Source organism: Culex quinquefasciatus, chromosome 1 (assembly GCF_015732765.1).
Source record: "Culex quinquefasciatus strain JHB chromosome 1, VPISU_Cqui_1.0_pri_paternal, whole genome shotgun sequence".
Classification (NCBI taxonomy): domain Eukaryota; kingdom Metazoa; phylum Arthropoda; class Insecta; order Diptera; family Culicidae; genus Culex; species Culex quinquefasciatus.
Genome location: NC_051861.1, coordinates 128,179,009 through 128,190,312, shown reverse-complemented (window position 1 = coordinate 128,190,312; position 11,304 = coordinate 128,179,009). Strand labels below are relative to the sequence as shown.

General features: G+C 35.5%; 1 protein-coding gene across 1 annotated transcript; it reads right to left on the bottom strand.

The window, feature by feature from the left end:
• Window positions 1-253: 253 nt before the first annotated feature.
• LOC6053286 (angiopoietin-4) lies at window positions 254-2,353 on the bottom strand. Its single transcript, XM_038249740.1, has 6 exons — window positions 2,224-2,353; window positions 2,074-2,160; window positions 1,883-1,969; window positions 1,737-1,820; window positions 702-824; window positions 254-641 (listed from the first exon to the last, which is right to left on the bottom strand). Exons 1-6 carry the CDS (start codon window positions 2,337-2,339, stop codon window positions 458-460), a joined length of 681 nt encoding a protein of 226 aa, XP_038105668.1. The 5' UTR covers window positions 2,340-2,353; the 3' UTR covers window positions 254-457.
• Window positions 2,354-11,304: the final 8,951 nt, after the last annotated feature.

The following is an 11,304-nucleotide window of genomic DNA, read 5'->3' as shown; positions in this document are numbered from 1 at the left end:
CCATTCGATGCCGTACCCGTTGCTTGCCTTCTCGTAGGGTCCGTTGAGGTTACTAAAAAGTAAAGATTTATTTAGAAAAAAAAAACACAATTATTATGAAATAATAAATAACACACCTATTTCTACAATTGTCAAACCACCACCCACTGTGAAAATCTTTTGCGCAGTTTTTAGTGCTGCTCGAATCGTTATCTCGATCGAATGTTGAAAATTTCGCGTTGTTGTGAAGCATATCACCTGCCGTTCCAGAGTAACCTCCAACCGTCAGTCGGTAGCCGTCGTTTGCTCCAGACACCTTAAATTCAGAATAGCGAGCCTCCCGGAAATCGTTGTGTTCATTTTTAATGCCGATTAAAAGCTCGTAATTTGCACTGCTTGTAAGCTGGTGGAGGGCTTCCAAGCCCAACCAGAAACTTGTTAATGCTCCGATATTACCGAATCCTGAGACATAAGTGAATCAATTGCGGTCGAAAGAAATCACATCCTGTTCAACTCGCCGCTGGATGTACAGCCAACGTCCTCCACCATCCACCGCATCGCAAAATACGTTCATGTTTGGAACTTGCAACCGGTAAATTCCGGATATTGTAGGCATGTCACACGAAGCAACCACCAAATCGTTGTGATTCTTGAGAATTTGTCTGGAAATAGTTTAGCAACTGAACTGGTTATTTATTTCCGTGCACGAAACCGTAACTTACCGCGATTGGTTGCCCAACGTGGAAATGCCCGCTGTGAGCTCGTTGATTCTGCCTTCCGTCGATCTTTGCCGCGACAAAATGGCGTCCCCGGTTGTTTCCAGTGTCGTCAGTCGTTCTGTCAAACTGCAACGGAAAATGAGCAGTTACCGCAGCTTTTCGCTTAAATTTAATATAACTTTCTAAAAATAACTTCATTTTTTGGCGTTACGTTATAAAAGAATGCTCCCTTAGAAAGTCCATGTTTGCTCTTGTGAATAAACAGTTGGATTCGTTGAGTGGGTTTTTTTCAGTGTAGTTTACACTGTTTGACACGAAGGCAATTGTCAAACTAGAGAACCTGAAGCTTACTGGAAAACGGCCATCTCACACCAAAAGCACCAATCGTGGCACGAGAACTGTCAAACGAAGGTACCAAGCAGGGGGTAGCGAAGAAGCCACCATCGTGGAAGTTCAGAAAACAAACACTGAGAATCAGTATTATACATATTACTATGGTTACACGAAGTGTGTTATCCTGGTTGAACTCAAAAGTTCCATGCAAATGTGTAAAAGCAAACTGCAAAATGTCTACTGCCGATTCTCAGTGTAAAAGCAAAAAAAGGTAAACAGAAAAATCACTTTTTTCGATATGAATTTTCAGCCATTATTGGGATGGAATCTCCATTAATATGATAGAATTTGCCATCAGCAACACAATTCACGTGTTTTGTTCAGGACTTCATCGTTTGAATTGCGAAAAAAATTACAATCAAAAACCCAAACATTGATTTGTTATGGTCTACCATTTGACAACTAGTGCTTTTGTTGTGGTGGGCTTTCATTTGACAACCGTGCTAATGTCGACTGTTAGTTTGCTTTGATTCCTCCGGTACCAAGCGAGCAAAAGTCTTTTGCTCAATTGGTACCTCCGTTTGACAGTTCTCGTGCTTTTGGTTTAAATGAGCCGTGGTGAATTCAAATTGGCTGTGGTGAGTTTATAAAACACTCAAAAAGATCGTTAAATGAATGATTGATGGGGTTCAAACATGAACTTACCGTGAATGTTTAGTCTCGATCCCGCTGTGACTTTGCTCCAGCATTTTGACCACAGCTTTGCCCATCGATTCGATCTTCTCCAGTCTGGAAGTAGTGGTTTATTGTTTGTTAAAATTTTAAACATTTCGAGTGCAGTTAAAACGTACCTTGAATTTTGATCATTTATTTTTGACGTGATTGTACTGATTTTTTCATTGATTGCATTTTGATTTTTAACCGAATCGGCCGAAATCCTAGAATCAAAATCTCACTGATAGTCTTTACGAAATAAAAATAAAGTGCTTATATCTCATTATATTTTTAATTTGAGATAGCAATCTTTCTCCATAATACATACCTCAAATTACCCGCTGCAATGTTTTTACTTAATTCGTTTATCTTTTCATTGAAGACGTTTTGACTCGTGGCTAGCAAATTCGTAAGTCTTAGGAAAGAAAAAAAAACCCGAATTAAGCCTTCCCATTTTAAACTGAAGTCGATCACTCACCTATTTTCCAAGTTTTCCAGTCTCTCTACCAGCAATTCGTACCCGAAACATCCTTCGCCCGCGCTTATGCCGACGCACAGAAAACTCACCAAAAATAGCCAAATTATAACCGACATTGCAACGCTCCGCCGTTTCGTCACCGAATGAGTAGTGAATGGTCGATTGCTCCCATGATGTCCGTCAGTAAAACCACAGAAAAACTGACGCAAAATCTTTTTCGAAATCCACAAATAAAAAAAAATTAACTGTTAGTTTGAAACTGCCAAATACTCACCACGCCGAATTCACCACAGCTTATTAATATGGAGCGTTCTTTTATTACGTAACGCAGTTGAGGGGTTGTTACGCTACAAAATTATTTTTTAAAGATTTGTATGGAAATTTTGTTACGATGGGGGAGGGGTTCCAAAAATCCAAATGTTGCGTTACGGGATAAAAGAACGCTCTTTCATGCGGGTTTGACAGTTGCTTGAAGCTGTAAGCATAAATTTCGAGCAATGCTCGTGTTTTTACACCTCGATGTGAGAAAAGATTATGATTTTTTTTCGATTCAGATCTGTTTGTCTGTGGCAATGAACGTTGAAATTCCCAAGAATTTCGTTATCGGACAAAGTGACGTAACCCGAGCATGGGTAAATAACAAGGGAAATGCGTAATAATACCTTTCTCTGGTATCAATACCAAATTTGGGTATTCCTGGACCCTTTAAAATTTGTCTTAAGGATTATGCAAGAGCAAAATGTGGTATCATACCAATTTAAGGTATTGTTTTGATATTGCAAAATTGCAGAATTTGTCAATGGTCGAACACCACATTTTGGTATTCTTGTCGTATTACAGTATTTTATCAAATTCCTCTGAAACTATGGGAAAATTTTGACCAATTTTTACAAAATAATTAATTTTGCGCTAAAATGATGTCACAAAGCGAATGCTTTCATTGAAAACCGGAAATTTCAAACTTGGTTTTAAACATTTTGGTTATACCCCCTAAAGAAATTACTTGAAATTGTGGAAAATTTTCTAAGTCAGGATGGAACATTTTGCTATTATTTTGGTATTGAAAGTTTTCATAAAATTCCTCTGAAACTATGGATTTTTTTTATAAATTTTGACGAGATAAATAATTTTTAATTCACTTGAAACCCAAAAATGTTAAAGCTGATTTTCATATTTTTTTGATTTTCTCACTAAGATTTTTTTTAAAACGTTGAAATTTCTCTAAGTCGGGATAACCAAATACTTTGAAAAACGAGTTAATCAACAGATTATTGAATTTTGGTGAATTTCAATCCTTATTTATCAATCTTGTTATTTTTCAGAATCTTCAAGAACAAATGAATTCGATGTGGTGAAGAATATCACTAAGAACGACATGGAATCATCAGGTGAGTAGATTTGGCTGTTGCATATGGATCATTTTCGTTTTTTCACTAACTGCAACTGCTGCACTAAAAATGGTATGAAAATACCAAATTTTGGTATTACTTATGCAAATACCAGCGACCAAAATGTGCTCTTGGTTGTATTGTTGTGCCCTTCCACATACAAGACTTTGGTTTGATTTCATGGTATTTTACCATCTATTACTGGGCAACCAAGGGCACATTTTGGTCCCTGTTATTTGCCCATGTAATACCAAAATTTGGTATTCCCGTGTTATTTACCCTGACATCGGAGTAACAAAGTAAACAGGCGCAAAAGTGACAGACGCAAAATTCTGCAATTTGCCATTATAGATCAAGCGTTTGACAGTTGCTTGAAGCTGTTAGCATAAATTCCGAGCGATCTGCTTGTCTGTGGCATTGAAGGTCGACATTCTCAGTAATTTCGTTATCGGACAAAGTGTCGTAATTGCTTGAGATGTTTTTTCTGGGAACGGCACGGCGGCTGTTTGGAAAAAAAATGAGTCATATAAATGCGAACTTATCATGTTTAAATAATCATTTTAGCTGCAAAAATTGTGTTCACTTTGCTGAAAATGAATGATTCGGTTTTTTTTTTGTCAAAGATTTAATCAAAGTTAGTCGAACAGTTATGGTACTTTAAAATTGTTACGTCGGATATGTTGTAATCTACTTTTTTTACAGTGTACAAAAAGTTAATCTCTACACAATATGACAACATTTCTACTTGTGCATGTTCAGCAGTAACCCGTTTTAGCTTGTTTAATTATTTACCTTTAAAAACTTACAACTTACAGTCAGATTAAGTGACTTTCAATAATTGGGTCCTAAAATGAAGCTTAGATTGCTGAAATTATTGTTTACAGCGATAAAGCTTATTTTTCTGAGTACAATGACCCTTTGTACGACCACAAAGTGTTTAAAATTGATTTTTAAATCAATTTTGAAAAATTAACCTCGCGGTCCTTTTTGACAGAAATGCTCCTACTTGACAGCTCGTTCGAAAAAATGTTGTCTTGTCGAAAAAAAAAAAAATTGCATTCAAATGAAAAAAAAGTGTTCAGAAATGGTTTTTCACACCTAAACTCCCAAGCTTGAGAAAAAGGGGGAATTTCCATATAAATTCCCCCTTTTTCTTGAGCTTGGGAGTTTAGGTGTAAATCGTGTTTTTTTACCGTTGTACATAAAAATTGACATATGGGCTATGGGCTTTAGTACCCAATTGAGCAAAAAACACAACCCAATGAGAAAACCCCAGTCGGCTCGAATCTCAGTCAATTTCTTACTAGGAAGATGGCCCTAATTCAAGCCCTAAAAAATAATAAAAACATGCATAAAAATGTTTATTTACATCCATTTGTAAGATCAGTTCCCAACTGGACTCCATCGAAATTGCCGTTCAAGAGCCAAACGACATGCGACACCTAGTGTTGAGTAGCAGAACAGAGCGAAGAATGTCGATTGAAATTTCCGCCCTTTGAGGTTATGTATGCGAATTCTGTTTTGTTAAATTCCAGCGTTGAGAACAACTTTTGAGCAAAAATTCGAGCTGATTCTTTGTTAACTTTTGATGCTCTATCAATTTAAGCAATATTATTTTTTCAAAATTATTTTTTTTCAATTTTTTTTATTGCGTTAATTTATAGAGGGCAAAGAGTTAACAATCGTACTACTTGATTTTTTTCTCAAAAGTTGTTCTATGAGCTGTAAATTCAATTTTAAGTTTGCATTCTTATGTAACCGAACAGCGAAAATTTGAATCGTCATTCTTCGATGCTTTGCGCCATCTGGCGGAATTTTTGAGCTTTTGATCGCGAATAGGCGGCGGGATAGCTGTAGCTTTGTTGACAAACAAACGGAGCACGCGGTCGCATGGGAGGGTTCTTTTATTACGTAACGCGAAAAATCGGACTTTTAGACCCCCTCCCCCCCTCGTAACAAAATTTCCATACAAATTTTAAAAATTTTGTATGGAGCGTAACACGGCCTCCGACCCCCCTCCCCCCCTACTGCGTTACGTAATAAAAGAACGCTCCCCATGATGGCGGCATTGCGCTAGAATTAGGGGTGCTTATGAGGTTTTAAATGAAGCTTTTTTTTAAAAAAAATAATATTTTTCCGACTGGATAAAAAAAAAAAATTACGAACATGTTCAAACAATTATTCGTGATGTCGGAGAAGTGATTTAAAGTAACAATTTTAATCCATAATTTTTTCTATAAATTGAACTTTTTCACACTGATTGGGAAACCCTAGGTCTATCCACGACCGTTTTCAATGACCGTGAGAATATGCCAGAAAATTCAGCTACCAGCTAAATCCACAATATTCTCTAAAAAAAATGAAAGTTAAAAATAAATAGGAAGCTGTTTTTTTATCTGGTGACATCTAGTAATTATTTAAAGTGCAAAAATGGATTAAAATAAACCTTTTTATTGCATATTTCCAGAGTTTTTTTTTTTTTTGAAGAGGTCCTATAACCTATTGTCTTTCATATGTTTATGGGACCTAATAAAAAAAAGTCGAGATTTCTACTGTGAAATTGACTCAGGATCACGAATTTGACAAAATTATCAGAAAATGGTGCAAAACTTTACACCAATAAAAATCACTAACAGAAAATGTGTCTATTTTATATATTTCAAACTGACTGATTCTAAACAACTTGTACAAGGAATTTTGTAAAAATAAAGAATTGGACGGTCATTGCCTTACTGGACTCGATCAATATAAAAAAAATAAATTAAAGCAAAATAAACTTATCATAATAATTCTTTGTTTTATTTTTGCTATTAATATTTATTCTAAAGTATTAATTGAAGAAAACGCTATTAATTAATTATTATTATTACTAGGTCCAGTAAAAATGTATATTTAACCCAAAAATGAGAAACTCCTCGTCACAGTGTCCTGATGAAAACAATGATCGAGCTCGAGCTGTCACAGTCCCGCGAAATATGTTGGCTGACATATCGGGCGGTCAGTCAAAAAAACCAGCTAGAAGTCGCCTGACAGAAAACTTTAGCTAGAAAGAGATAGCAAATCTGAAGCAAACAAACCCGCAGCTACCATGAAAACATCGTTTGAATATGTTGGTAAATTTCTGACTAGAAAGCCTTATTATTGACTGAGTAAATTTGAAAAAAAAAAGATCTTTCAAAATATTTTGTACCTTCACATCATACGGGAGGAGGCAAAAAGTAGATTTTTTTTACAGCCAGGGAATTCCCAACCAAGTCAATCGCGTATGAGCGATAAGCTAAAGTTGTTCGTGGATTGCCCTGGACCGTTTGCTTTTCAAAGAACGTGTTCGAACTGCGGTTGCATGTTCAAGTATTTATGGTAAATTGTCAAAAACGTCAGCTAACAATGACAGCTTCTTCTTGAAACAAGTGCTGTATTTCATGAAGGACTTGGAATATCATGAGGTTGAATGTTACTGTTTTCATAGAAAATTTAATAATTTAAAATGTTGCTTTTTCCAACGAACAAAAATCCGGCTGAATTTTCCCAAAAAAGCTCAATTTTCACTTTCCTGATAATCCGATTTTCATGCAATTGTTTGACAGTTGGTAAATTTGCTGTTCTCAAATTGAATGACAGATGATACCAAGTTTGCGTAACAATGTAACAATTTTCCATCGAGATTCCCGTTCTGACATAACGGTGTCGTCACAAAGTGCAAAAAAATCAAATTGATGGTTTGAATTATTTTTTTCCAACGAATAAAAATCACTCACGTTAACTTTCAATTTCCACCTGCCCGTTCTCACGCGCTGAACGATCTCCGTTTGACATGAATAAAAGATGACATCCGGTGCTCCAAATTGATGACATTTCCCTCCCCCCAGAAACGTGGCCAATTTCTGCTTGCGAGCGATTTTTCGATAGTTTCAATATTTCTGAAGAAAAAAGAAAAAAATCGTAGCAACCCGCGCAACTGTCACAACCAGCGTGTGTTTACACCGTGCGTGACATGTACAAGAACCATGAATAAATCAACAACCTACTGCTGCGGTGTTGTTGTTGTTGTTGTTGCTGTTGCGACAAGCAGCATCCTCTGTAAACATTGTGCTGGCTTAACGGGGCAGGGCCTACTTTGGAAATATTGAACTTTTTTTTCGCTCTTCGACCATCTTGGAAAAAGAAGTACTGTGCAAAGAAAGTGGAGGAAAAAAATCAATCTCCAAATCTGTACCACGAGCGGGCTCGTCCAGCCACCCCACCGCCAAGCCTACTTATTTATTCAGGACTCGATTACAAATTTGATGACTTTGGGCCACTTGCTTCTTATCTGTTTTCTTTTTTATCAGTCACTCCTTGAATGGTCCTCGAAATCGGCAAATTTCGGTTTGTTTTATTCAAAGGGATCATCTGGTCAATGTCAAGACGCAAAACTGGCAACATTTCTGTCAAATTGACTGTTTGCCTGAAACGTCAAAATACAATTTTGTCAACATCAAAGGTACTTTACCCTAGACTTTACCTGATTTTGATGATATCTGAGTTATTTTCAATAAATTGTGTTGCCAATGGAGCACTTCCATTCGAGCAGTTTTTGCTTTTTTCTACAATGTATTTCTTGTGGAGCGAACTGTCAAAAACTGCTCGACTGCGGGTGCTTCATTTCTCAACCAAATAAATTTGTCAAAAAATGAACGATAGTCCCTTTCTGAATCAAACCTGCCAGCAATTTTGATTACACCAGCTCGATATGAATAAATCTGGGAGGAACCTCCCCAGCTTTTTTTTGCTTCTTTTTTGCTTTGTTTGTCGTTGTTGTTGCTGTTGTTGTTCTTGGCTAAAATATGAATCAATAAGTGAAAATTTGCTTACAAAACGCACGTCGCAACCATGGAGGGAGGGGGAAGCAAATTGAAAATGAATGGACCATTCGTTATCTTTTGCCCCCCCCTCGAAGATAAACAATGCTGACAGAAGCGCGGAAAAAATATCACTGCAAGTTGCGTGGTAAAAGGTGGAACAATGAATTCTTTTGTGTTGGATTGTTTTTTGGTGAGATTGCTCTTAGGTATAGTACAGTCTAGACTCCATTATTCGAAAATTCGTTCAAGCGAAGTTTTGCATAGAATTTTTGAACTGTATTTTCTTCATTTTTTTATTTTTTATTTGATTTCTGCGATACCATCTTTCAGTAAAATTTGAGTAATTGATTGCCTGTTAGAATATAACAAAAGCATTTTCTCAATATTTTATAAATGCCATTTTTGATTTCAAAATACTTACGCAAAACCAAAAATAACAATTTAACAATTTAACAATTTAACAATTTAACAATTTAACAATTTAACAATTTAACAATTTAACAATTTAACAATTTAACAATTTAACAATTTAACAATTTAACAATTTAACAATTTAACAATTTAACAATTTAACAATTTAACAGTTTAACAGTTTAACAGTTTAACAGTTTAACAGTTTAACAGTTTAACAGTTTAACAGTTTAACAGTTTAACAGTTTAACAGTTTAACAGTTTAACAGTTTAACAGTTTAACAGTTTAACAGTTTAACAGTTTAACAGTTTAACAGTTTAACAGTTTAACAGTTTAACAGTTTAACAGTTTAACAGTTTAACAGTTTAACAATTTAACAGTTTAACAGTTTAACAGTTTAACAATTTAACATTTTAACAGTTTAACAGTTTAACAGTTTAACAGTTTAACAGTTTAACAGTTTAACAGTTTAACAATTTAACAATTTAACAATTTAACAATTTAACAATTTAACAATTTAACAATTTAACAATTTAACAATTTAACAATTTAACAATTTAACAATTTAACAATTTAACAATTTAACAATTTAACAATTTAACAATTTAACAATTTAACAATTTAACAATTTAACAATTTAACAATTTAGACAATTTTCATATGAAAAGTGACAAGAATACAATGAGTTTTTTCGGTTTTTATTAGAGGTGGGCAAAAAGAGAGCAAGCCGCCCAATGAGCCGGTTCATTAAAGAGAGCGAACGAATCATGGCTCAAAAAAAAGAACCGTGGTTCTTTGTTAAACTCCGCTCTTTAAAAGAATCATTCCAAGATGGAATAATTTTTAAACTTGTTATAATTGAAATAAAGCCGTTCAAAAGAGCGGCTCTTTTTAATGAGCGAACGAAAATGAGCGGCTCCTAAAAAAGAGCGGTTTTGCCCACCTCTAGGTTTTTATTGAAAATCTCAGCATTGAAATCGAATTTTGGGGATCTGTGAAGGTCAAAAGGTGCGACTAGTTGGCACGACAGCTACGATTTGTCTGTCAGGATAAGAATTCGGTCTAGTTTTCATCCAATTGGGTACTAAAGACCTATGTAAATTTTTATGTACAGCGGTTAAAAATACGACAAAAAACCATTTCTGATTCTCTTTTTTTTTCATTTTAATGCCAAATAAAACAATTGACAAGACAACATTTTTTCGATGGATTAACTATGCTCCCCTTGGAACAAGCTGTCAAGTAGGACCTTTTCTGTCAAGACGGGCCGTGAAGTAAATTTTTCAAAATTGAATTAAAAATCCATTTTAAATCCTTTGCGGTTGTTCAAATGGTCATTGTACTCGGAAAAATAAGCTTTATCGTTGTGCGCAATGATATCACAAATTTAAGCTTGATTTTAGGTCCCAATTTGTGGATTTTCACTATTTTACACAAGTGTTTCAAGAAATCAAACTCTGGAGTTTTTTTTGAAAAGGTCCAATAAACCAAATTTCCAGTTTTTGCTTTTTGGGTGAAACCGCCTTGAGTCAGGGGTATCAAAAAACACCCAAAAAGCAAAAACTGAAAAATTGGTTTATTGGACCTTTTCAAAAAAAAAAAAAAAAACTCCAGAACTGTTCCAAGGAAATGCATAGCTGGAAAAATAATAAGGCTTTCTAGGCCCAGTGAAAACAATATAATTTAACCCAAAAATTACGAACTTCTCGTCACAGTGTCCTGATGCAAACAATAGAGTTATCTACGTGCGCATGTATTGCGTGTACGTACACGAAAAAGATTGAGGTTAAATTTTGTCCGGCCAGCAAAATCAAATGGTGCGCTAGTGTGTGTACGCGAAACGTCATAAAGCTCTCATAGAGCTGTCACAGCCCTGCGAAGTATGTTGGCTGACATATCGGGCGGTCAGTCAAAAAAAAACCAGCTATAAGTCGCCTGACAAACAAGTTTTGCTATAAAGAGATAGGAAACCTGATGCAAACAATCGTTCAGCTGTAATAAGGCTTTCTAGTCAGAAATTTACCAACACATTCAAAGTATGTTTACATTACAGCTGGACGATTGTTAGCATCAGGTTTCCTATCTCTTTCTAGCAAAAGTTTTTTTGTCAGGCGACTTCTAGCTGGTTTTTTCTACTGACCGCCCGATATGTCATCCAACATACTTCGCAGGGCTGTGACAGCTCGAGCTCGATCATTGTTTGCATCAGGACACTGTGACGAGAAGTTCATCACTTTTGAGTTAAATTATATTTTTTTCACTGGGCCTAGGAAGCCTTATGTAAACATACTTTGATTGAATGTATTGGTAAATTTCTGACTAGAAAGCCTTATTAAAGTCTATAGAGGTTTCTACGTGCGCATGTATTGCGTGTTCGTACACAAAAAAGATTGAGGTTAAATTTTGTCCGGCCAGCAAAATCAGATGGTGCGCTAGT